This window comes from Bos taurus, chromosome 6 (assembly GCF_002263795.3).
Source record: "Bos taurus isolate L1 Dominette 01449 registration number 42190680 breed Hereford chromosome 6, ARS-UCD2.0, whole genome shotgun sequence".
In the NCBI taxonomy this organism is placed as follows: domain Eukaryota; kingdom Metazoa; phylum Chordata; class Mammalia; order Artiodactyla; family Bovidae; genus Bos; species Bos taurus.
In genome coordinates, this window is record NC_037333.1 from 95,815,372 (window position 1) to 95,842,658 (window position 27,287).

At 42.0% G+C, this 27,287-nt stretch overlaps 1 protein-coding gene across 1 annotated transcript; it reads left to right on the forward strand.

Moving 5' to 3' along the window:
* BMP3 (bone morphogenetic protein 3) lies at window positions 1-27,287 on the forward strand. Its single transcript, NM_001192268.1, has 3 exons — window positions 1-322; window positions 18,131-19,044; window positions 27,096-27,287. Exons 1-3 carry the CDS (start codon window positions 1-3, stop codon window positions 27,285-27,287), a joined length of 1,428 nt encoding a protein of 475 aa, NP_001179197.1.

Genomic DNA, 27,287 nt, shown 5'->3' on the forward strand with positions numbered 1-27,287 from the left:
ATGGCCGGGGCGCGCGGGCTGCTCCATCTGTGGCTGAGCTGCTTGTGTGTGAGCCTGGCGCAGGGACAGAGACTCAGGCAGCCCTTCCCGGAGCTCCGCGTGGCTGTGCCGGCCGACCGCGCGGCAGGTGGCGGCCCCGAATCCCCGCTGCAGCCCCTCGACCAGGTGTCGGAGCACATGCTGCGGCTCTACGACAGGTACAGCGGCGGCCGAACGGAGGAGGCGCGGACGCCCGGGAACTCGGAGCGGGGCTCGCCGTCTTTGCGCCCCCAGCCGCTGCGCGAGGGCAACACGGTTCGCAGCTTTCGAGCCGGAGCCGCAGGTGAGTGCCGGGGCGCCCCCTTTCCGCGATCCCGTCCCAGGGGTCTCCCGGGACACCCCCCACGGCTTCCTCGTTTGCCCCCCGCGTTACCTAGAGACGCTCCCTCGCCCTGCAGCTCACCCTCCCCTCAGCCCCTCGGTGCCGTCACATCCCGCATTCCACCCGTGACCTAAGTAAGAATCAGCCCAATTCTAGAGTCTGAACGGAGAGGGAGAAGTGGGAGAGAAGGGCGCCGAGACCTGAACCGGGTCGGCTGGAAGAAGGAAGCGCAGGAAACCGGGCTGCCCCCGACCCTGTCCAGGGGGGTCCTCTTGCCCTGGGTGTCTGGGGCTCCTCTGGGGCAACCTATGCCGACGTTGAAGTCGGTCAGCGGAAATTCCCTTGGACAGGGCTATAGCCGTGTTTACCTAGAGGCAGATGTTATTTTATGCCAACCCCAGGGCACGAGAGAGAAAAGTCACACTTGAACTAGACGCCTTCCCCTTAGCCCTTTAAGACAGTCGCTTCTCCAGACCTTCCACCTTCTCTTAACTGGCGTCCTCTGTGTTTATATTTGACACTTTCTACTTGATAGTCCCTTGGTGGCAAACAACGCAGACTAAACCAGGTGCTCGGGTGTTTCGATTATTTAAAACCCATCTGGGCAAACAGGGGACTGTACCACCCACCCTGGGAGGAGTTGGGACGGAGGCGAGCAGCCGGTGGATGTAAACACCTCTTGGAATCTGCCGATGAAAATTTGCTCATCCCATTTTCAACACACAGATCACTGTGGGCTGAAATTCATGGCTTAACAAGGTTTCTCCTGGCCCCTGTGGTGAAGCGAATAACTTATGCTAACAGCCTGCCTCCCCTGTGCTAACAGCTTGAGGGAAAGTTTCCTGGACGCTAACTCGGTTTATATGCTTTGAGGATGCACCCGGCTTTTTTGTTCACTGCATTCACGATGAAGGGAAATGTAACTGCAAAGCCTGTCCTCAGTGAACCGTTGAAAAATAGCCAAGAATCTTCAAGTTAGGAGGCCATGCCTGATGCTCTCAATTCTGTCAGAATCACTAGAAAGACATCTCCCAAAGCTTTGATACGTAGGACTCCTGGAAAAGAGGAACACCACGAAAGCATTCATCAAGGAAAGCCCTAGGCTGACAGTGTAAATACACTCTAGAGCACCTAGCCTTGATGACATTTACAATAAAAGTGAATTATGCTTTCTAATGCAGAAGTCTCTAGCTGGAGCCTGAGCTGAATCAGATTTCGCTTTCTTCTGAAAACCACGAGCATGATCTATAAGGAGGTGGCCTCTGCTAAGGAAAGAGAAGCCTACTCTTGGTGTGTCAGCCCCTGGAGAAGGCTGTCCTGACAGCTGACCACACCAGTGACTGGCCTGTTCAGTGCAACTCCAAGGGCAGAGCTCCATGAAAAAACAGTGTGGAAGAAACCAGAGAAGTTGGGTGGGCAAGGCAGGTGGCAATAGTGAAGATAATCTAATCATTCTTACCTCTATCTGCATTTTCTTGGTAATACTCCTAGGGAGTCTCCAAGGCACCCAAGAGATGAATAGTATTTTTGGAATCACAGATTTTTAGTATGAATCACAAGGTTTGGAGGTGGCATGTGAGTTTGATTCATTCACACCTATTCTATAGTGTTTTTGTATGTTTGTTTTAGACTGAGGGAACCGTGAGTGAGAGATGGATAAGGATTTGAATATCTCAGGCCCCATTTACTCTTTGGCTTCAGCTCACTCTATGCATTATAATTTCAGAGTGTCCCTTATCAGCCTCTCTGTAGTCTTAGACCATCAAATGATAAACTCTGATACGGAGGCCAGAAGTTCCCTTGAAATGATGAATTGCAGCTGAAAGCATATATACAAGGCTGTGCGCCCTGATAAGAAAAGTAATTCCTTTAGCATCCTAGAGACTGTCTTAATGACTTATTTATCAAATGTAGACACTGGTTTTTGTGGAAGCTGAAGTGTCCTGTTACTATACTGGAAACTCCTGGAGAGGTGGTTCATGTTGGACTCCTTCCAAGAGTTTAGTTACTAACACACTAAAAAGACCTTATTAAAAGCAGTTCTGGTTTTAATAAGGCCCAACTCCAGGAAGGTGCTAAGGCTTTCGTGTGTCTCTCTCCTTTATATGTATCAGCATTTCCCTAACACCCTTCATCTTGTGACATGCGTTCTAACGTAGGTGAAAGATGCTGTCTGCTTTAATAAATTAGATATGTTTTCCAGTTCACAGTGTTGAGGTTTCACAAACACATGTGCTTCTCTGGACCAACGATGTTACAGATTTTAATGGAAGGTCAGGTGTGTGCTGTTGTCTATGGAGTGGCTGCTGATTCGGCACACTTTCCCCGTGCTTATTCAGGCTGAGTTATAGCCTTAGAGTCCTCTTTGCTCCTTGGAACATACCTGATTAAAATTATTTATTGTTCTAAACCTAGAATATCTTTGGTTGAAATTTAGCTGCTGTGGTCTCCCTCTGATTACCTTCTACTTAAACCATTACTTGATGGTGGGTGGCATTCATCCTAAATACACTTTCTGCTAACCCCTTTCTCCTCCCTCAATGCTATGCAGTTGGTGTGCCAAAACCGTAAGTTTGGAGCACTCATACGTCTTTTTGTGGTGTGTAAGTGTTTATATAAAGATAGGTTTTATCTTTCCCTTTGTAAAAGGTAATTTACAAAATTATTGATGACAGAGAAGTTTGGCTTTAGAAAAACACACCATCTCGAAGGAAGACAAGAGGGACATGAAATCAGCTTTTATTTTCGTCTTAGTTGAAGTTGTCCTTGGCTTCTATGTAATGAAAGAAGAATATTTTGCATGAGGTTTTCTCCTGGCTTGATCCTTGAAGATACATACTTTGTGTTCATTAGTTTCTCATCATTTCCATAGTCACTTAATCTTATTTTTCTTAATCATAAATTTAACCTCTTTAGGGAAAGTGATTAACGCACAGCTGTTCTTATTAGGAAACTATCATTATTTTAATTTATGACATATAACTACAAAAGATTGCATTTCAGTGGATTTATGTCACCTTTCAAGAAAAATGACACAGACTTTATAGACAGAAAGAAAAGAAAGTTGAGAAAAGTCAGACCCCAAAGTGAATATTTTCCTTCAGTGAGAAAGAAGAGAGTCTTTCCTACTGTAACCAAAAATCTTTAAAAATGAAGAATTAAAATGTGACATGTTTCTGAAGTGCAAGGCTAAAATATAAGGCTTTAGAAAGGATGTAGTGATGGGCTGAACAATCGTTCTAATAGGAGTCAGTTTTGTAAAATGCATGGACTGGGGGTGGGGAAGCATCATTGTTGGTGGGTTTGATGGCAAGGGGCTATTACAACAGTATTAAAACAGAGTTACCTAGAAATTTCTGGCACCTAGAAATTAAAGAATACTTAGATTATCTGATGTTTTTATTCAGAGGACAATAGTACATCTGGAGAGGGAGAACTGGATGTGCAGCTGCTTTGAATTACACTCTACTTTGAATACATGATAGCCCTTAATGAAGTTTTTACTGTAACAATCAAGACAGCTTTACAATCTCTGACATTTAAAAATCCATAATGCCATGAATTCTAGATTATCTATGCTAATGGAAAAGAAAAAGACTGTTACATTAAAAATAATTTAAATTTATCTCTTTAGTATGGTTAGACACACTCAGAGAGACCAGGAGAACATGAGGATCAATGAAAAAAGTCCCCTAAGTAGATAATTCACTCAGGGAATATTTATACATTAAAACTATGTACATAATTGAGAATATATTAAAAGGGTTACAGACATTTTATCTAAGTGGTGGAAGTTTATAAGCATTTGATTGACCCAGTTCAGGTTTTTCTAAAAATTAGCTAGAGACATGAATGTCAGACCTGATCTTAAACGTTTTGGAATTATACAGTTTCATGTTTGAAAGAGGCTATAAAGAAAGCAAGCCCAACCCTTTATTTAAATGGAAGAAGAAATGGACATCATGATATATTTGTCAGACAAGTTTTCAAACATACTGAGCTCATCTCAAAATTTCTAATCATCTTATCTGATTTTCTAGGAGAAGATTTTGTAAAAGAGGGTATTTAAAAGTCGTTGAAAGATGTTACATAAAATTGCATTCCATGATCAAGTAAGTTTGGGAAAAGTTATCAGTTTACTTTGGGACCTTTCAGGGCCTTTAAAAAGCTCATGAACCCTCTAAAGAGTGGATCACTTTCTCCTCATGAGAGTACTTTAGAGAATTGTGGTTCTGAGACATCTATCTGGGGAAACACTGGTTCAGATTCTTCCTAATTTCTCAAGAAAGAAGATACGCAAAATTCAAGTGAATCTTATGACTGAACACTATCTCATTTCTCATTTGTTTACTCAGGATATTTACTTACACTGTTAGTTTTTGGACTTGAGTCCAGTTGGCATTGTACAGTTAGCCTTCCATATCCCTGGGTACCAGGGATCCAACTACAGATTAAAAATATTCACAGGGAAAAACTTCAGGAATTTCTCAAAAGCAGAACTTGATTTTGCTGAATAATAAATACTCTAGAGATGATTTAATGTATACAGGAGCATGTATGTAGATTATATGCAGATACAATGCCATTTAATTTTAGGGACTTAAACATCTGTGGATTTTGGTATCTGCAAGGGTCCTGCAACCAGTTCTCTGAGAATACCAAGGGCCAACTGGACCATCTTCCTGATTTCATGTTTTAAATTTCTCTGGATGTAATTTTAGAGCCTCTGTCATTAAATTTTATTTTGCCTGTTTTTATGAATTCTCCATTATTTTCTTCTATAGGATTAGTATTTATTATTTTACATCAATCTGTTATTATTCTTTTAGAAGAAAGCCTTCTTTATTTGTGGAAAAATTCACTAGAGATCATACTTATCATTTTGTTAATGTTTTATCATCATCAATCCCTTGGTTATAGATACCCGTCAAAGCCCTTATATAATCCCATTGTTTGTTGTATTTATTAGATATAATAAAACTCATACCTATCAAAAAGCCTAATGAAAATTATTGAGCAATTTTGTATATGCTATTCAGGATTTTTCTGCCCCAACATCAGAACTTTTCTCCTAAAATTTTGAAGGTTTTCCCATCCATTAAATTTGTATATCCTAGGTTTCCCAGATGGCATTGCTGCTGCTGCTAAGTCACTTCAGTTGTGTCCGACTCTGTATGACCCCATAGACGGCAGCCCACCAGGCTCCCCTGTCCCTGGGATTCTCCAGGCAAGAACACGAGTGGGTTGCCATTTCCTTCTCCAATTCATGAAAGTGAAAAGTGAAAGGGAAGTTTCTCAGTCATGTCCAACTCTTTGCAACCCCATGGACTGTAGCCTACCAGGCTCCTCAGTCCATGGGATTTTCCAGGCAAGAATACTGGAATGGGTTGCCATTTCCTTCTCCAGGGGATCTTCCCAACCCAGGGATTGAACCGGCTCTCCCGCATTGTAGGCAGACGCTTTACCATCTGAGCTACCAGGGAAGCCACCTGCCAAACAGGAGATATGAGAGCCACAGGTTCAGTCCTTGGGTCTGGAAGGTGCCCTGGAGAAAGGCATGGCAACCCACTCCAGTATTCTTACCTGGAGAATCCCACGGGCACAGGAGCCTATCAGGGTATAGTCCATGGGGTCACACAAAGTCTCGGACATGACTGAAGCGATTTAGCAAGCATAGCACAGTAATCAGGATCTTGATAACTTTATTTCAGTGATATGATGGAAAGAAGTTTGGCTTCATAAATAGTTTCTATTTGAAATTTCCTATGCCGAGTTTCAATTCAGAGTGAATTTTTATGATTATGTTCCTAACCCATGAAAATAGTTTTGTAATGGACACAGTGACATAGTATTAATCAAGTGACACAAGTTTACCAAGGTAATATCTACTTTGGACCGTAGTAAACTATGACATTGTGACCAAAGAGCCCTCACCTACAGGCTCTACTTAGAAATCCATAAAGCCACTAGTCTAGTAATACGTTAGTAGTGGTTGTGTCCTAGGATATTGGTACCTAAAGCGCTCTTGGCAACACACATTTTCAGGGATGATATGATTAAAGGCGTGGATGTCTCTTTATTTGCTAAAACGTCCACATGTAAGTCATAAAGCCAATTGACCCTGTGTTTTATTGGATCCTTCAGTGATCTACCTTCCTTTACGATCTATTGTTTCTTGGCAGTAGAACCACAATAATGCAATGCCTTGGTTTTGCTTGGGCATTATTAATAAAGTGTTTGGACAAACTGATCCTACTATATTTCTGCCTTCAATATGTTCTTACTTTCCTGAGGGAGTAAATATTAAGTATGACTTTAAATATTATAGTGAGTAAATGTTAAATGTTCTGTTTATAAAATGATTGTATCCAATAGCTTTAATAATGAGAGATTCTCTGCCCAGTCCTCTGATTTAAAAGTTAAAACTACTGAGGCCCAACACGAACTTATTTGCTTTTTCGGCCAAGAAAATTTTAATTTAATTGCATGGAATTAATCTAAAGACTGAATGGAGTATAATTGCTGCACTTAGGTATGGGTTAAGATAAATGGTTTTCAAGAAGAGAAGAGATTCCTAGAGAATCTAGGATTAAGAGCATTAAGAGACCTTGGCTGCATTGTTAATTAATAAAGTCATCTAATATTTCCAGGCCTATCAAATGGGTTAACTCATACCTACTGTGCTAGTCTCAGAAAGATGGTGAAATGTAGTTGAAAAAATCAAATGCAAAAATGCATTTGGAAGTCCCATGTAAATGAGATTGTCTCGATACTTTGAGATACTGTCTTTCTCTCGCTCCCCACAAAACCTTAAACATACCTAACACAGTAATACCACGCAGTTGTTTGTGGCGCAGAGGATATATCTGGATAGCAATGTAAGCATGAAGAGGCCGTAGTCCTCTTGTAATACAATCTATGCCAAATTTCCATTCAAGAAATTACTGTTTCTGTCCTGACCTTGGTGGCTGCATGGAGCAGAGTTGCACCTCTTTATAGTGATTTCTTGAAGTTAGTTTTTCTCCAAGTATGGTCCCTGGGTTAGCAGCATCAACATCACCCAGGGAAATTGTTAGAAATCCTCCAGCCCACCCAGACCATCTGAATCGCACTCTGAGGGTGGGCACAGAAGCCTCAGTTTTCAGAAGCCAGTAAGGTGATTCTGACACCTGTCTGAGACACTGCTCTAAACTCAACATCCCTGGAGTGTTGACTATCTTATAAGAGGCGTCTGAAATTCAGGATTGATTAACCTCCTAGTTCTGGTCTCATCTGGCCGTTTTAGTGGGTCTTTCCCTGGACAAATGGTTTATTAATTTATATAAGGGTAAGTTTCTTTCACTTTGGATGGTATATTAATGTTTTTATGACAGCTTTACCCTGGGGAGGAGTTCAAAAGTAAGTTAATAAAGACGTCTAACCCTTCTTTCCCAGCTGCAGAGTTCGGGGCCTAATAGGTTTGCTAGAAAATAGGTGATAGGGCAGGGATCAAGTTTCTGGAGAGCAAATAGCATATTTCATTTCAAGCTTGTATTTTGAGGGCCTGGCATAGGTGGCCACACAGTAGGTGCTCGGGAAATAATTCAGTTGAGCTGAATTAGGTGTTCAGGGGACTAGGTAAGAGAAGATAGTAGAAAAGCTATCAGCCAGGCAACAGATGCTTTAAAAATAATTGAAAGAAATTTCAGTTTAAGAGTTTCCCCGAGACATTTTACCATGAAGATGTGGGACAAAGCCTTTCTACTTTATACACTGTTCTAGTAATGTTTTTCTCCTGATGAAATGAAACTCCATAGGATACTTATTGCCCAGAAGGCCTTTTGCTTTGGGAGCTTAAAATTTTTTTCACTTTGTTGTGAAGTAGGAAACACTCAAGAATCTGGTAAGTTTGAACAGTGGCTCATTCATTGTTAAATATTTTAAAATATTTTTCAGGATATCAATGCTCCAGACCACGCAAAGTGCTAGGAGTTCAAAGATTTATCTGGACATGGGTCTACCCTCTGAGAGCTCACAGTCTAGGAATGCCCTTGGGTGGAGGCTGAGAGTAGATAAACTTGATTAGTGAACATTTTGTTGTTCTAGAAAAACATACATTATATCATCTTTGGCCATGTTTTACTTTGGACATAGAGGATGGTTGTTTTGAGATCCCATAAAACTCAGTCATTTGACTGGAACTGCAAGAAAAACAACATTCTGACTGTGTTCTATTTAGAAGCTCTCCATCTCTTGATGCCTGGACACTGAAGGTGGCATAGAGGAACTGTAGCCTTGGCGCCATAATCAGCAAAGAGTATTCAGCCCGTGACTATGAGCATATATGGCCCTGTCCTAGGCACCCCGGCATTTCTAGCAGCTGTGCTTTGTTTGGAGAAAGGGATGGAAAAAAAAGAGTTGTTCTTAGTTACATATTTTCTGTATGACTAAAATGTTTTCGCTGCTTCCTGGGGATTTAACTAATCATCAAGATTTCATTTAGTCTATTTGTTTTAAAATCAGACTTTACATAGAAAGCTTTCCATTGTACGTTCTATTTCCCTTTGAAAACGTTCTGTGTGGGCCAGCACGAAGGTGACCTCCCACTCCCCACTCCCCGGGCCCCGCCTCGACTCCTCCCTGAGAGGAACTGAACTGTTAAAATAGTAGGGCTGGTCCCAGGTCTTACTTTCTTTGCAGAGTCCTGGGTTTCTTGAGGAGCAGGTGCTTTCTTTTCAGAAGAAAACAAATAGATGTTCTGCCTTTATCTGATAACCAGACCCACCCCCCCCAAAAAAATTTTTTTATATAGGTAACAGAAGACCTGGGTTCCTCTCCAAAATCAATGCTCACTGGCTGGCTGACTTTTAAGGCCCTTCATTTTCTTATTTCTACAATGAATGTGTATGCATGCATGCTGAGTCGCTTCAGTTGTGTCCAACTCTGCGACTCTATGGATTATAGCCCGCCAGGCTCCTCTGTCCATGAGATTCTCCAGGCAAGAATACTGGAGTGGGTTGCTACGCCCTCCTCTAGGAGATCTCTCGATCCAGGGATTGAACCCAAGTCTCCTGCATCTCCTACACTGCAGGCAGATTCTTTACTGCTGAGCCTTGGGGGAAGCCCTCTACAATGAATGCTGCTGCTGCTAAGTTGCTTCAGTCATGTCCGAGTCTGTACGACCCCATAGAGGGCAGCCCACCAGGCTCCCCCGTCCCTGGGATTCTCCAGGCAAGAACACGAGTGGGTTGCCAATGCTAGTGCTCAGCAAACAGTAAGAAAACAGCACCACCTATTGGTAGTTACATTTTGACATCTAAAAACAGTACCTTGGAAAGAGCTGAAATTAAAGCCGATTATAGTTCCTTGCAGGAGATCTGAGAGGTTATCTAGTTCACCTTTCACACCTTCCCTACTATAAAGAGATCCTTTGGTAAGTCTTGAATTATGGTCGTCTCTCTTCTGTCTGCCTGACCCCATAGAAGGGTCTCATCATCAGGCTACACACTTAGACAGTCATTATTTACCTTGACCTGGATTCTGCCTCCATTCAGCTATCACCTTTAGACCTAATTCTCATCTTTGACACTGACAAGAAAAACCCTGATCTCTCTACGGCCCCTCGAGTATTTGTAAACAACTCTTAAGTCATTGGTTAACGTTTTTTGGGGTTTTTTTTTGTTTTGTTTTTCTTTCCTCCAGAGCAGGTATTCTGTAACTCAAATGCGTAAGAAATAACTTTAAGACCAACATCTAGGTTACTTTCCTAGCTACTTTCTTTTATTTTAATAAACTAGTTAAAGTTAGAGCACCCAGAATAAGCATGCAATTGTAGATATGATTGAATTGTGTGGCACACAGTTAATGCTCTCTAGTACCTGAAGACTACAAAGTGCATCCTGAAAATACATAAACCTTTGTTCTGTAACCTGATAACACTTTCCATTGCTTTTAATAATATTATTATTATATTTTGCTCTTAGTAATCAGAAAGTATGCCTCCATTTTCAGATTCATTGATTCCAAATAGGTTAATATCAGAATATTTCAGAAGAATGGAAAAAGTGAACAGGAAAGCATTTTCCATTCACTGATATGCCAACATAGATATCTTTTTCACAGACAAATCTGTGCTTTGCACAGTAAAGAGAGAGAAGGCTATTGGAAAACTCCTTAAGTATAGGAAAAGATACTTTTTTGAACAGTTAATATAAAATCAGAAAAGGCATGCGAGTAATGGAACAGATACTATTAGCATATATTTCATCCTGCAGGAAAGTATTTGTTGACTTGTTTTGGGGAACAGAGCATTGACTTGTATGGAAATGAAATGCTTTAAATTCAGGGAAGACAAAAATAAAGTATGGGTTAAAGAAATCAAGGAATGGTTTGTGAAATGGTGGAGACTTATTGTTTTAAAAAAGGTGGGGAGGAGGGAAATCTAGGGCAGGCAGAGGTAATGTATTCCTTCACCTGGGTGGGAATGGCAAAGGCTTTGCATGCCAGGGGTCATATAATGCTGTAAGTTAGGAGCTAAATGTCAATTGGCCATTCCTTTTCTTTTAAAAAAATTTTTATTATTTAAAAAAATTTTTTAAATTATTTTTAAATGTTTTTCTGGCTGTTCTGAGTGTTCGTTATGGCACACAGACTTTCTGTACTTGCACAGGAGGTCTCTAGCGGTGTGAAGCTTTAGTTGCCCTGCAACATGTGGTAGCGCCCCTAGCAGGGATGGAACCCACGTCCCCTGCATTGAAAGGCAGAGTCTTCTTTATTTTTTTTTAAAGGAAGGCAAATTCTTAACCATTGGACCACCAGGGAAGTCCCTGTCTATTCCTTTTCTGAATTTAAGCAGCTGAGACATCTGTAAGGACTTCGAATAACTAGGTTAATTTGGGATTTTTTTTTTAATAAATCTCCATTTAAAACATTGGAAATATTGCTTATGCAAAAGCTTCCAGATATCCAGCATCACTGACAACTACAGTGTGCTCCTCTTATCGCCTCCCCAACAATCCCTTTTACCCTCATTCTTTTTTTCTTTTTCCCCAAAGTACAGTTGATTTGGGCTTCCCCGTGCCTTAGCCAGAGAAGGCAATGGCACCCCACTCCAGTACTCTTGCCTGGAAAATCCCATGGACGGAGGAGCCTGGTAGGCTGCAGTCCATGGGGTCATGAAGAGTTGGACGCGACTGAGCAACTTCCCTTTCACTTTTCACTTTCATGCATTGGAGAAGGAAATGGCAACCCACTCCAGTGTTCTTGCCTGGAGAATCCCAGGGACGGAGGAGCCTGGTGGGCTGAGTCGGACACAATGGAAGCAATTTAGCAGCAGCAGCAGCGTGCCTTGGTAAAGAATCTGCCTGCCAACGCAGGAGAGATGGTTTGATCTCTGGGTCAGGGAGATCCCCGGAGAAGAAAATGGCAACCCACTCCAGTGTTCTTGCTTGGAAATTCCCATAGACAGAGGAGCCTGCCAGGCTGCAGTCCATGGGGTCACAAAGAATGGGACAAGACTGAGTGACTAAGCACAGAAATATGTCCTGAATAAAGGAAGGTGTGTCGCTTTCCAAGAAAATAATCTCTTGCCCAACTTACATTTTGGTTTGCATGTTCATGTTTAGCAAATTCCTAATTCTTCCCTGCATTTGGGGAAAAAAATGCCTTTTTTTCTTTCCTTTTGAACCACGTGACCACAAAAATGGTGGTCATTCCACTGTCCAGGAGAAAGTTACTTTGAACCACGAATGTGAGCCATGTATGCAATTTAAAAGTTTTAGTAGCCTCATTAAAAATATGAAAAGCAAAGGGTGAGATTACTTTCTATAATATATTATATTTTAAATGTTCTGCACCCACACCAGCAAGCAATACTCAAACACCAACAGGGTGTCTGAGAATTCAACCGAATTCTGACACTATCTACCTAAAGAAAGCATCCATATTCCATAGATAAAGGGCTCAGTCCTACAAGACTGTCCTCCACTTCAGACGCCAGTCCCAAACCCAGATGGTTTCCTGTGCTTATGACCTTCCTGTGCTTATGACCTACCTGTGCTTATGACTACAGATTGGATGTTCCCACAACCTCTTCCTTGGGTTTGATTAATTTGCTGGAGTGGTTCACATAACTCAGGAAATGCAGTTACTCACTACATTCCTACTTTAGGATACAACTCAGGAACAGCCAGGTAAAAGATGCACAGGGCAAGGTAGGGGAAGGGCTTGGGGATTCCTTGCTGTCACCAGGAGCGTCACTCTCCCCAGTCTCCACATATTCACCAACCCCCAAGCTCTCCAAACCTTGTGTTTTAGGGTTTTTTTTGTTTGTTTGTTTGTTTTGATTTGTATGGAGGCCTCACTATATAGTCATGGCTGATTAAATCATTGGCCATTGGTAACTAATTTCCAGCTCCTCTTCCCACCCAGACATCTGGGCTTAAGGGTGAGACTGAAAAATGCCAAACCCCTAATCACAGGGTTAAGTTCCCAGGCAACCAGCTCCCATTCGTTGTGGGCGCTCAGTTGCTCAGTTTTATCCGACTCTTTGAGACCCCATGGACTGCAGCCCACCAGGCCTCTGTTCATGGGATTTCCCAGGCAAGAATACAAAGTGGGTTGCCATTTCCTTCTCCACGGGATCTTCCCAATCCAGGAATCCCTGTCACCTGCATTGGCAGGCAGATTCTTTACCACTGAGTTACCTGGAAAGCCAAGATTATTTGGCCTCCAAAACCACCCCATTAGCATAGAAAGGACACTTTATGGCTCTCATCACTTAGACAATTCCAAAGGTTTTAGGAATTCTGGCCCTGAAAGAGAGATAAAGACCAAATATATATTTCTTGGTATAAATCACAATAATCACAATATTTAGCCCAGTGTTTTCAAGTGGTATGATTTCAACACATAATCAATATAAAATATTCATTTGATATTTTATACTCATTTTTGTGCTAAGGCTTCAAAACTATGTGTTTTATACTTACAGCACATCTGAATTCAAACTTAAGTGCCTACTTGGACATGGCTGTTCTAGTTAGCTAACATTCATTGAATTTTGTCCTGTGTGCTGTGTACACTACCTGCATTCTTTCAATTAATTCTCAGAGCATCTCTGCTGATACTACTGGGCTCATTTTACAGGTAAGTAAACTAAGGCTTGAAGAGTTTAGATAATTTGTCTGAGAACAGCTGCTGGTGGTGGATTAATCACTAAGTTGTGTCTGACTCTTATGACCCCATGAACTGTAACCCACCAGGCTTCTCTGTCCATGGGATTTTTCAGGCAAAAATACTGAAGTGGGTTGCCGTTTCCTTTTCCAAGAGATCTTCCCGATCTGGGGATCAAACCCTTGTCTCCTTCCTTGGCAGCCGGATTCTTTACCTGCTGAGCCACTGGGGTAGAGCTGAGCCTGGGCCATAGGGCTTTGACTTCAAAGGAAGGCAATCAATTAAAATTAAAGCCATCAGAAGAGGTATATGGTAGATTATGAGACACTCATGAGATTTTATCAAAGGTTAGACCCAAGGTGGAGACTGGTTAACAGCAGGACGCAAAGTGTTTGTAAGAAGGAAATAGTTTGAAGCCAAATGTAGGGGAAAGAAACAGGACTGGTTTCCCCAGTAAGACACCACCACCCACATCCCTTGGAGTTCATTTCCGCACTCCAGAGTGTTCCTTTGGCAACCATGCGATTGCCACATACTTTTCCTTCCATTTTAACTTTCATTTGGGTAAAAGTATATGCTCTGGTAACTGATATGAATCAGAGCTAGAATCTGAACAAGCCTGATGCCGTGGCTTTGTAATAAAAGTCTATAAAATATTATCCTGATCTCACTGAAGAAGGAAATGGCAACCCACTCCAGTATTCTTGTCTGGAAAATCCCATGGATGGAGGAGTCTTATAGGCTACAGTCCATGGGGTCCCAAAGAGTCAGACACAACTGAACAACTTCACTTGCAACTTTTTCATGGACTATACAAACCTTCACAAATGGCAGTTTCCCCCTTTTCCTTTACACAGTGTTAGAAAGGAGTGAAATATGTGTCCCAAATGAACTTCCCCTGTACTTGGGGACTCAGTGAACTCATTTTAAATTTCCCATCTTGCTAAAATGTTTTGTTTTTACTGAAATATGTTTCTGATCAATAACATAATTTCAAAATTGCTTGTATGCTTCCAGAACAAATCTATGTATGAAACAAGTGTTTGGAAGAGGGTTCAAGCTCTGGTGCCCATCCCAGGACTGGGGAATCTTGAGTGTAACCTCAGCCTTACTATTAGCTCATGAGATGATCTCAAGAGCAGGAACCAGCTTCTGCCCCTGCTAATCAGTCACCCCTTCTGTTACTCCTCGTTTCTGCATTTGAAAAATTGGAAATACAGTTGCCTAGTTTCAATAATTTCATCAAGCTCTAGAGAAGCAATTCCCCTCTTAAATTCATGTGATATCATAAACTTTATTTTTTATTGTATTAAAATGTATTTATGTATTTGGCTGCATCAGGTCTTAGTTGAGCTCGAAGGATCTTCATTGTATCATGTAGGATCTTTCCTTGCAGCTCTAGGGCTCCAGAGCACAGGCTGCTCAGTAGTTAACAGAGTGCAGGCTTAGCTGCTCCATGGCATGTGACATTCTTAGTTCCCTGACAAGGGATCGAACCCATCTCCCCTGCATTGCAAGGCAGATTCTTAACCACTGGACCACCAGGGAAGCCCCTAATCCCATAAACTTTAGACAAGCTCCACAAACAGCATTATCTTCATGACACTTTAAATGCGTGACTCAATTTTTTCAGATACACTATCTGAAGATAGAGCTATATGGTCTTGCTTACCCACCCTCATCCTGCACCCTTAATTTTGTAAGGCAGATAGAAAGTATAATCCCCAATTTATGCTTAATATCAGCACTTATAATAATAATAATTTATACTTAAGAAACACTTACTGGACCCTTTGTGATTTGATTTACACACATCTCAATTCTGTGGAGAAGGCAATGACACCCCACTCCAGTACTCTTGCCTGGAAAATCCCATGGACAGAGGGGCCTGGTAGGCTGCAGTCCATGGGGTCACTAGGAGTTGGACACAACTGAGCGACTTCACTTTATTTTTTCACTTTCATGCATTGGAGAAGGAAATGGCAACCCACTCCAGTGTTCTTGCCTGGAGAATTCCAGGGATGGGGGAGCCTGGTGGGCTGTCATCTATGGGATTGCACAGAGTTGGACGTGACTGAAGTGACTTAGCAGCAGCACTTAATTCTGATTGAGTGTGTGCTAAATCGATTCAGTCATATGTGACTCTTTTGCAACCCTATGGACTGTAGCCCACCAGACTTCTCTGTGCAAGGAATTCTCCAGGCAAGGATATTGGAGTCGGTTGCCATGCCCTCTTCCCAACCCAGAGACTGAACCTACGTCTCTTATATCTCCTGCTTTGGCAAGCAGGTTCTTTACCACTCTTACCATCTGGGAAGCCCTTAATTCTGATGATAGGACTATTATTCCATTTAATGAATGAGAACACTAACTTTTCCAGTTACATAGTTAATAAGTGGCTGAGCCAGAACTTGAATCAACATGAATTTACTTCCACTAATGCTTGTAACCAGGAGGCTAGACACTGCTTCTGATAAGACACTATTATGACACTGTACCAAATTTATAGGAATAGTTTTTGGTAGTCTCATTAAGAAAGGTCAGAGCTCTCAGCTCTCATACCACTAACTTTATGATTTGCATTTCAGTAAAGGAAAGAGAATATTAGTAAATATGGCTGATCCTTGCTTTCATCTTTATCCAGTTTGTAAAATTACTCCTGTTATCTTTTGTTTAGCTGAAGTGGAAATTACATAACTTAAACAGAGATATTTTTAAGTAAACAGCTCAGGAACATTTGGTAGTTTCACAATGTTAGGCAATCACCAAGTTTATTCAGTTCTAAAATATTTCTATTATCCCAAAGGAAAACCCCCTACCCATCGAGCACTTTCTCCACATTACTCCCTCCCCTCAGCCCCTGGCAAACACCAGTCTGCATTCTGTCTCAGTGGATTTACCTTTTGGGGATATTTCACATAAATGGAATCATACAATATGAGACCTTTACGTCTGACTTCTTTCATTTAGCACAAGGTTAATATTTTCAAGGTTCATCCACACTGTATGATGTATCAACCCCTTATTCCTCTTTATGGCTGAATAATATTCCATTATATGACTATATCACAATTCAGTTCAGGTTTTCAGTCATGTCCAACTCTTTGTGACCCCATGGACTGCAGCACACACCAGGCCTGCCTGTCCATCACTAACTCCCGGAGTTTACTCAAATTCATGTCCATTGAGTCAGTGATGCCATCCAACCATCTCATCCTCTGTCATTCCCTTCTCCTCCTGCCTTCAATCTTTCCCAGCATCAGGGTCTTTTCAAATGAGTCAGCTCTTCACATCAGGTGGCCAAGGTATTGGAGTTTCAGCTTCAACATCAGTCCTTCCAATGAATATTCAGAACTGATTTCCTTTAGGATGGACTGGTTGGATCTCCTTGCAGATAATATCACATTTATTTATCCATTAATCCATTGATGGACATTGATTTTTTTCTGCCTTTTGGCTATTATGGAGAGTAGTGCTGTTATAAACATGTGTGTACATGTACTTATTTGAATACCTGTTTTCAATTCTTTGGGGTTTATACCTGGAATATTGTGGGATCATGTGCCATTTCTCTGTTTAACTTTTTGAGGAATTGTCAAACTGTTTCCCACAAGAGCTGAACCATTTTACATTCCAACCAGCAATGTAAAACTGTTCCAATTTCTCCACATCCGAACACTTACAATTTTGTTGTTTATTATTATGTGTCAAATGGTACCTCATGGAGGCTTTGATTTACATTTTTCTGATGACTAATGATATTGAGCATCTTTTCCTGTGCTTGTTGGCTATTTGTATGTCTTTGGAGAAATGTCTGTTTGAATCCTTTGGTTATTTTTTTTATTGGTTTGTTTGTCTATTTGTTGTTGAGGTGTAAGAGTTATTTTTATATTCTGGATCCTGTGCTATGCTGTGCTTAGTCACTCAGTCACGTCCAACTCTGCGGCCCCATGGACTGTAGCCTGCCAGGCTTCTCTGTCCATAAGGATTCTCCAGGCAAGAATACAGGAGTGGGTTGCAGGCCCCCCTCCAGGGGATCTTCCCAACCCAGGGATTAAACCCTGGTCTCCTGCATTACAGGCAGATTCTTTACCATCTGAGCCACCAGGGAAGCCCAAGAATACTGGAGTGGGTAGCCTATCCCTTCTCCAGGGGATCTTCCCAACTCAGAAATCGAACTGGGGTTTCCCGCATTGCAAGCAGATTCTTTACCAGCTGACCTATCAGGAAAGCCCATCCTGGATCCTAGGTTTTATCATATATTATATATGATTTGAAAATATTTTCTCCATTATGCAGGTTGTACAAACTTTCTTGATAACATCTTTTGATGCACATAATTTGAGATATTGATGAATTTTATCCAGTTTATCTATTTTATCAATTTATCTATTTTTTATTTCTCTTTATTTTTTTACTTGCACTTTGAGTGTCATATGTAAGAACCAACTATCAAATCCAAAGCCATGAAGATTTTACTATGTTTTCTTCTAAGAGTTTTATGATTTTAGTGCTTATATTTAGGTCATTCATTCATTTTGAGTTAATTTTTGTATATGATGTGAAGTAGAGAGTCCTGTTTACTTCTGTTTACTTCCTTTGTTTTTTTCTTCCTAGGAATGCTTGAAAACAAGGAACTGCATATTTTTAACCTGACTTCTCTAACTAAGTCAGAAAACATTTTATCTGCCACACTGTATTTCTATATCAGAGAGCTGATAAATATAAGCCTGAGTTGTCCTGTGTCCCAGGAATGCTCACATCATGCCCAGAGGAAACACATTCAGATTGACCTCTCTGCGTGGATCCTCAAATCCAGTGGAAACCAAAGTCAACTCCTGGGTCATCTTTCAGTAGATGGAGGGAAACCTCATCGAGACTTTGTGTCCTGGCTGTCAAAAGACATCACCCAACTTTTGAGGAAAGCCAAGGAAAATGAGGAGTTTCTCATAGGATTTAACATTACTACCAAAGGACACCAGCTGCCAAAGAAGATGACACCCAGTCCTGAGCCTTATATCTTGGTGTATGCCAATGATGCTGCCATTTCTGAGCCGGAGAGTGTGGTGTCAAGCTTACAAGGACACCGGAATTTCCCCACTGGAGCTGTGCCCAAACTGGACAGCCAGAGTAGGTCTGCCCCTTCTATTGAACGGAGGAGGAGGAAGCGGTCTACGGGGGTCCTTCTGCCTCTGCAGAACAATGAGCTTCCTGGGGCAGAATATCAGTACAAGGAGGATGAAGTATGGGAGGAGAGGAAGCCTTACAAGACTCTTCAGACTCAGCCCCCTGATAAGAGTAAGAACAAAAAGAAACAGAGGAAGGGACCTCAGCAGAAGAGTCAGACGCTCCAGTTTGATGAACAGACCCTGAAGAAGGCAAGAAGAAAGCAATGGATTGAACCCCGGAATTGTGCCAGACGGTACCTTAAAGTGGACTTCGCAGATATTGGCTGGAGCGAATGGATTATTTCCCCCAAGTCCTTCGATGCCTATTACTGCTCCGGAGCGTGCCAGTTCCCCATGCCAAAGGTAGCCATTGTTTTTTGTCCTGTCCTTCCCATTTCCATAGTGTGGAAAGACCCAAATTGAATGTGTGTTTTCATTTCCAAAATCCATCTGGACCTTTATTCATTGCATTCTAAAGTGTAATAGGTAACATGGTTATGTTTGGTTTTTCTTTACTGGTTGTTAAAGTAATATGAAGTCAATATTGGTATGAAGAAGAATATGAGAAAACACTGCATGCATAAAACATGTTTTTGCACTGCTTCCAAACAGAGTGCATGTTCAGCTACATGATCACATGTGAATTTATGCCTGTCCACAACAAGGAAGCCCCCAGTGGTAAGAGGCTGACCTTTCAGCGGGTATTTAGGGAATGAGTGAATGTCATGAGAGCAAAAGGAAGGACTAATTGGATTGGTGCCCTGATACAGAACATTTTTGATAGTCTCTTGTGAGATGAATTGTCGTCACGGGGGTTAGGATCAGGGTTGGGCTAGGAAAACTTGCCTCATGAAATCCACCAGATGCTTATTTCATTTGCTTCCCTGATAAATATCAAAACTGGAGTCAGAATAGGGCACAATGACTCTGGCGACTTCTAAGACTCATTTTAACTGCTAAGAGCTAATCCATGTCTCTTCTAAAATCAATAGGGACTGAACCTTTAGCTTATCAGTACTCAGTATCCTCCTGACAAATATATTCTCAGAAGCCTCCCCAACCCCACTTCTGTCTCGCACAGCAAGTCCAAGTGCTGTACTCTGAATTTAGAATTAATAAAACATATTGGTGCCCCCCTGACCTTCGTGAAGCTTATTGCTGCACTTCCATTCTTAGCCCATAACAATTTGAGTCTGATGTACAGTGAAAAGTGATCCTGGCAATAGAATTCAGAGAATAAATAGGAGTGGCTTGTTTCGTTTTGTTTTAGTTTTTTGCAAAACTTGACATGGATCAACTTCTGCTATTGTATGTTAATGGAGAAAAACCCTTTGTCTCAAAGAGTGACAAACTTGTGCGTATAGGCCTTTAAAGGAGCATGTTCATGTTACAGGCCTGTGATCGCTGGAATGCTAAGGGTAACACACACATAAGACAGAAGGTCAACTAAGCAAGGCCAGATCAGCCTCAGGGCCAAGAACTTGATTGAAATCCCATTTTCCTGTTAGGATGTCTCAGAAGAACAAGCTTGCCACATTTTCTAGACCTTGTGGATTCCAGGTTTTGTCAACCCAAATACAAAGTAGGGATTGTAGACATTTATAATGATATAAATAGCCTTATCTTGTTTAAAGATTATAAAGGACATTTTATTGATCAATAGAAACTTGATCAAACTGGGACAGCATTTAAAACACACCAACAAAGATGCCAAGTATAACAGGCAGTAATGAATCTTTACTCTACAGTGGGGCTTGCTTTGTGGCACTGAGAGGCAGAAATGGATTCAAAATATCTCTAAACCTGGGATGACTGATTTTAAGTGGGTCTCTGAGTTTTCCAAATAATTCCTCTCTCTCTCCTAAACTGTGATTTTTTTTTTCTAGGTTGCCTGAGGAAGTTTTCCTCTTTCCTCTTGACTCCAGATTTTAGGACCCAGAAAGCTATGATCACGTGGACATATTCAGTCAGTTAGCTGACCTGGGTTGGTCTCCATAATTACCCCAATTTGCCTCTCCAATCTGTAATGGCTCTGCTTGTTTTTCCTGTTCAAAAACCTTGCTGCTGTTTCCATAGATCTTCATCATAGTCCTCAGTGATCTAAAGAATAACAATTTAAAAACGCATGAGGGATAAGAATAGAAGAGATAAATTTAAGGAAAGAAGTATGTTAGTGTAACAGGATGATTAAAGGGTACATGCTTGATCATAGCTGGGTTTCTTAACCTTCAGGTACCTGCAAATTGCCTAGGGATCTTCTTAATCTGTAGGTTCTGATCCAGTGGTTTCAGGGGCAAAGCCCAAGATTCGATGTATCTAACAAGCCTCTAAATGTTACTGATGCTGTTGGTCTGCAAACCATCCTTTGAGTCGTTGAATCCTTTTGGCTTAAAACTTGGCTCCACTTCTTACCCGCTGTGGTTTTGAGGTGGGGAAGTTCCTCTAACTTTCTGTATGTTAGTTTTCTCATCTTTGAAACAGGTACTAGGGTAAATAAAAATATCACAGTATCTGCATTATAAAAACGATGGGGAAATGAGATCATCGAGCACCTTGTACTGATAGGCACTCAATGAATTTTTTGCCATTATTAATGGCCGTGGCTGAGACTGAAGAGAATAGAAAATCCAATGTAGGGAACTGGAAAAAAAAAAAAAAAACACAGGAGTAGGGATCAAAAGAATAAAAATTGTGGGACTTCCCTGGTGATCCAGTGGTTAAGACTCTGTGCCTCCAATGCAGGGGGCATGGGTTCAGTTCCTCCTTGGGGAACTAAGATCCCACACGCTGTGCAGCATGATCAAATAAATAATATGAAATAAAATATTAAAAAAAATAATAGATGTAAGACAAGGATACGTTTTGTAAATGTTTCTTATCCCTTTTTAAATGTCACAAGGCTTTAAATAGGATTCTCCCTTCAGCCCTAGTTCATAAGCTCTTTGGTGGGTAGAATCAAGAGAGCATCCATTATAGCAACTGAACACATGCTGTGTTAATCGCTCGGTCATGTCTGACTCTTTATGTGACCCCATGGACTGTAGCCCACCAGGCTGCTCTGTCCATGGCATTCTCCAGGCAAGAATACTGGAGTTGCCTTGCCCTCCTCTAGGGGATCTTCCCAACCCAGGGATCAAACCCAGGTCTCCCACATTGCAGGCAGATTCTTTACCATCTGAGCCACCAGGGAAGCCCATGATAGTATTTGTCAAACCTTGGAATGGCATCCAAACTACAGGGAGATGTCATGTAATAGGGATAAGGGTGGAGTCTTCTCTCCAAGCTGGAGAATTCCTTTTGCCAAGTTTCGAGTGGAAGTCTGGCTGTGACATGGACATCTCAGTCCTTCATCACCTTGTGTGGATCTGCTTAACTTTTGAAGCTTTCTACTGATTCCCTGTAAGCCTTCCAGGCTTTGTGTCTTTCAAGTGGTATAGTCACCAAAATGATGGGAAGCTTGAAGCGGTATGAAGCTGTGACATCAGGGGTAATTAATCACTGTCCCTGTTATCAGCCTAGTGTCCAGCATGGTAACCAGAGTCAACTATTTAAACAAAAATATAGTTTTTGAACCACAGAGGAAAATAAGGCCTCTGACCAGATCAGTACAAATGCATGTGGAATAAGTGAGGTGCCAAAGACCTTTCAGACTATACATATACATTCTGCCCCAGAGAAAAGTTCTCTCGGGCCAGACTCCTCGGCTGGCCCTCCTTCCTTCTGGCCTCCCCAGTGAGAGCCTGCTCTCTAGAGCCGGGCTCTTCATCTGCAAAAGTCGACAACCTGTCTGTAATTCAGAACAGCTGTGCTCTGCCTTTCCCAAATTCCAGGCTTTGCCCTTTCCCTGATTCCAATTAGATAGTTTCTGGGCTATCACACCCATGTGGGTTGGACTGGGAGAGCATGGAGCAAAGCCCCATGGCCTGAGTCAGGAATGAAGGCTCAGAGCTGATGACATTCTCTCCCCTGCTAATGCACTTGTAATCGAATTCAACTCGAGGACATCACCCGCAGCTTGGCAGGTGAGGGCCTGAGCACGGCAGATTTCATTCACAGACACGGCAGCTTGGATTTTTCTGATTTCTAGCCCTTACAGCCAATCTGTTCCCCCAGGGAGAGACCCTGGCATTCTGCCATGAGATGAAAAATACCCATATAGCTGTAGCCAAGTCTTAGGCCTTGGCCTCCCCTCACCACCAAAGCAGAGATGGAAAACAGAGATTTCAAATGAAAGTGATTGAGCCATTGTTGCTGACAAGTGGTCCAAGGGAACCAATGAAGGATTGGAGGAGTGAAGGTATTTTTGCATGGAGTGGTGCAAAGGTTGGGAACAGCAAAGACAAAGAATTATGGACCAAAGAAGCTAAACACTTTGAACCAAGCATCCTTTCTAAACAAGAAATTCACATGGAATGCGTTCAAAATGATGCAGTCTCAATTAATGTCCTGAGGTTTCCAATTTCAATCTCTGATCATGAAGATGAACTCTAAAAATCCTAACTCTTGATATATTGAGTTACCTAAGCAAAAAAAAAAAAAAAAAACCTAAATAGATACCGATGTCCTGTTTCACCCACATTAAAAAGTGAGACTGGGGAGGAAAAGGGCTTCCCAGGTGGCTCAGTGGTAAAGAATCTGCCTGCTAATGCAAAAGACAGAGGAGACGTAGGTTCAATCCCTCGGGTCAGGAGGATCCCCTGGAGGAGGAAATGGCAACCCACTCCAGTATTTTTGCCTGGAAAATCACATGGACAGAGGAGCCTGCTGGACTACAGTCCATGAGGTTACAAAGAGTCAGACACGACTGAGCAACTGAGTGTGCACCGGGAAAAAAAGCACAGGTCTGCATTTGTCATCACTGGGATTCTTAAGCTGCTGTGAAGAGAGACCTGAGAAACGTAATCGGAAGGCAAAAACAAGTGAAAATGATAGACTGGCAAATGTTCCACACCAGCAAATGGTCACATGGATCTTTTGTGTTTGGCTTAATTATTCCTGATCATGGCAGCTGGATTTCACAGTGAGAAAGAGAAAGGGGACAACTCCCTAGAAAACAGAGAGGTTCCTGATAAAACACACCGCCGACAATCAAGGGCTTGCTGGATTCCAGTGAGCCCACCAGAAACTGCTCATTTGTGAGTTAGAGCTTTTAAAAAGGACAGGAATTTTCCTAGGGAACACCCATGAATATTTTCCATATCTGTGCTGGGTCATTAGCTCAGAACCTTTTATTTTTGTTGATGGGAATTATTTCCACAGAAATAGGTGCAATGGAGGGTATGTTATTATTTATAAGTATTTCATCCATTTGGCAAGTATTTATTCAGTGCCTAGAGAACCTTCTCTGCTCCAAGCACCGAGGACAAGCAATGCACAGCTGGATTTATGGATCAAGTCCTTGTCTACTTAAATGTATGAAAATTAAATGGTATAGGAGTCAGTAAAACATTAACAGTAACAAAATAGTGTCAGACAATCTATGGCTTTAAAAAAATCCTTTGGGGTGTTATCATATGCTGTTTGGATGACTGAATTTAAAAATAAATCAATAGAGATAAGTGGATGGCTGCAAAAGTTTTCTTAAGAAATCGCCTGATCCTAATGAAAGAGCAAACAGTGGCCATTGGTACGGTGGTTATAGTACAATTGTAGTTTGTCAATTACATGCATAGTGTTGATGCCACAGGACACAGGAGATGCAGAATAGAACAAGACAGACTTCTTATCCTTAAGCGGAGAAAATACCCTTCTTTGCAAAGTTAATTAATTGTAGGTTAACTACTCTTCCAGGAAAAAAGAGTAGATAAAGGAGCTGGCCATCATCAATACTAACTTTAAGGTAATTTGTGCCCGTTAGCAACCATGTTGAAGTCTAATGCATGGATAATTTTTTTCACTGAATTGAAAGATGAGATGAGACAAATCGGATTTGCCCTTTTCCTGCCCACCCCCCAGCAAAATCCTATTATTTTTTAACAATGTGCCAACTTTCTACTTATTTGCTTCTCCTTTGGCTTTTGTGTACTCTTAACCTTTCCATATGTTTCAGTTTCCCCTCCTGGGAGTTTTAGGTGTATAAACTTAGAATACCAGGTAACTGGGGGCTGAGGTGCCTCTGAAACGTGGCTCAAAATCTTGACATTAAAAAGCCAGCATTTTGGCTTAAATCCCATTCCTGAATTGACATGTGATCTCTGGCAAGTTACCAAAGACCTGTTTCTAAATTCTTTCTAATGGATTTCATCTGCTTAAAAGAGACATCGGGGAGAACTGATGTTGAAAAGTGTGGCATTGCTCAGGAAGAAGGTCTTACCACACTGGCAATTCCTAAACATTCTGGGCTTGGAAAAGTGACCGTTCTTCAATGCTGAGCCAAGCTGGATAGGGCTCTCTAAGTAAAACCAAACTTCTCCCATGTATGGTCACGGTCCCATTTGGCATTGCTTGGGAACAGATTTTACTCAAGCTCCTTTGGTCAAACTTCTGACAGCCACAAAATAATCTCAGGCCCCCTGGATTATTCCTAGAGGATATGCCCCAGGTTTAGAAAACTAAAATGCTACAGCATTAATGTCTGCACCCATGGAGCAACAGTGACCCCCAGTGGCCAACAGTGTGGTCCTCTTAATCAGCATCCATTCATCAAGTGAAGTTGCTCAGTCAGGTCCGACTCTTAGCGACCCCATGGACGGCAGCCTATCAGGCTCCTCCATCCATGGAATTTTCCAGGCAAGAGTACTGGAGTGGGGTGCCATTGCCTTCTCCGTCCATTCATCCAGGTGGTAACTATTAAATAAATCAATGCCCCTTGACGTTGGGGACTTCCCAAGTGGTGCTAGTGGTAAAGAACCTTCATGCCAATGCAGGAGACATAAAGAGAGATGGGTTTGATCCCTGGGTGAGGAAGATCTTGCATGAAGAATCCCTTGGACAGAGGAGCCTGGCAAGCTATAGTCCATAGGGTCGCAAAGAGCTGGACAAGAGTGAAGTGACTTAGCATGCACTTGACATGTTTGTGTTATTTTCAAAACAAAGTATAAATGTCACTATAGCAGTGGCAAAAATCTGTTAAGTTGGTGCTTGTTAAGCGTTCTTTGTGACTAGCTCAGGATCAGATTGTTTCTTTTGCAATCCTGTTATTGAAAACACCCTTCATCCAGTCACCCAGTCGTGTCCGTCTCTTTGCGACCCCATGGACTGCAGCATGCCAGGCTTCCCTGTCCATTACCAACTCCTGGAATCTGCTCAAACTCATGTCCATCGAGTCGGTGATGCCATCCAACTATCTCATTCTCAGTCGTCCCCTTTTTCTCCCACCTTCAATCTTTCCCGGCATCAGAGTCTCTTCCAGTGAGTCAGTTCTTCTCATCAGGTGGCCAAAATATTGGAGCTTCAGCAGCAGTCCTTCCGGTGAATATTTAGGACCAATTTTCTTTAGGATTGACTGGTCTGAAAACACCCTGACCTGACCTGAAGTCACTCAGTCATATCCGACTCTTTGCGAACCCATGGACTGTAGCCTACCAGGCTCCTCAGTCCATGGGATTTTCCAGGCAAGAGTACTGGAGTTGGTTGCCATTTCCTTCTCCAGGTGATCTTCCTGACCCAGGGATCGAACCTGGGTCTCCTGCATTGTAGGCAGACGCTTTACCATCTGAACTACCAAGGAAGCCCTGAAAACACCCTGCTGCTGCTGCTAAGTCGCTTCAGTTGTGTCCGACTCTGTGCGACCCCATAGATGGCAGCACACCAGGCTCCCCCGTCCCTGGGATTCTCCAGGCAAGAACACTGGAGTGGGTGAAAACACCTTAGGATGTACTAATTCCCTGTTTGAGGACTAAATCATTTTTAATTAAATGATTCCTGCTTAGAAAACCAGATTCGAGTTCTCACTCTCCATGTCTGTATGACTTTATATGTGTCATTCAAGCTTTTTGAGGCTATTTCTCTATCTGTAAAATGGAAGAAATGGTGGTTATGTGGTAAGGATTAGAAATACTACACAGAACATGCCTAGCACCTGAAAAAAAGTAGAAGTGTTAGTCAGTCAGTTGTGTCTGACTCTTTGCAACCCCATGAACTGTAGCCCACCAGGCTCCTCTTGTCCATGGAATTCTCCAGGCAAGAATACTGGAGTGGTGTGCCATTCCCTTCTCCAGAGGATCTTCCCGACCTAGAGTTCGAGCTCAGGTCTCCTGCATCGCAGGCAAATTCTTTATCAATCAATCTGAGTAGGCACTTAGTTGAGGACAACCATTTTGGTGATAGTGATATTGGAGATTGGGCTGAATGTGTGATGATGCCAGAGCTTTATTAATTTGTTGAACCAAATCCATCATATGTATATTTTTAGTGGGGGCAAGAGAGGGGAAAAGCCATTCTACCTAACCTGTGTTCTCCCTTTTCGTTCCTAGTCTTTGAAGCCATCAAATCACGCTACCATCCAGAGTATAGTGAGAGCTGTGGGGGTCGTCCCTGGAATCCCCGAGCCTTGCTGTGTGCCAGAAAAGATGTCCTCACTCAGCATCTTATTCTTTGATGAAAACAAGAATGTGGTACTTAAAGTATATCCAAACATGACAGTAGAGTCTTGTGCTTGCAGATAA

Excerpts from the sequence above, each read along its gene's own strand:
- BMP3 (NM_001192268.1), top strand. The coding sequence starts at position 1 with ATGGCCGGGGCGCGCGGGCTGCTCCATCTGTGGCTGAGCTGCTTGTGT. Across the intron at positions 323-18,130 it reads CTTTCGAGCCGGAGCCGCAG|GAATGCTTGAAAACAAGGAA; the intron begins GTGAGTGCCGGG and ends TTTTCTTCCTAG. Across the intron at positions 19,045-27,095 it reads GCCAGTTCCCCATGCCAAAG|TCTTTGAAGCCATCAAATCA; the intron begins GTAGCCATTGTT and ends TTTCGTTCCTAG.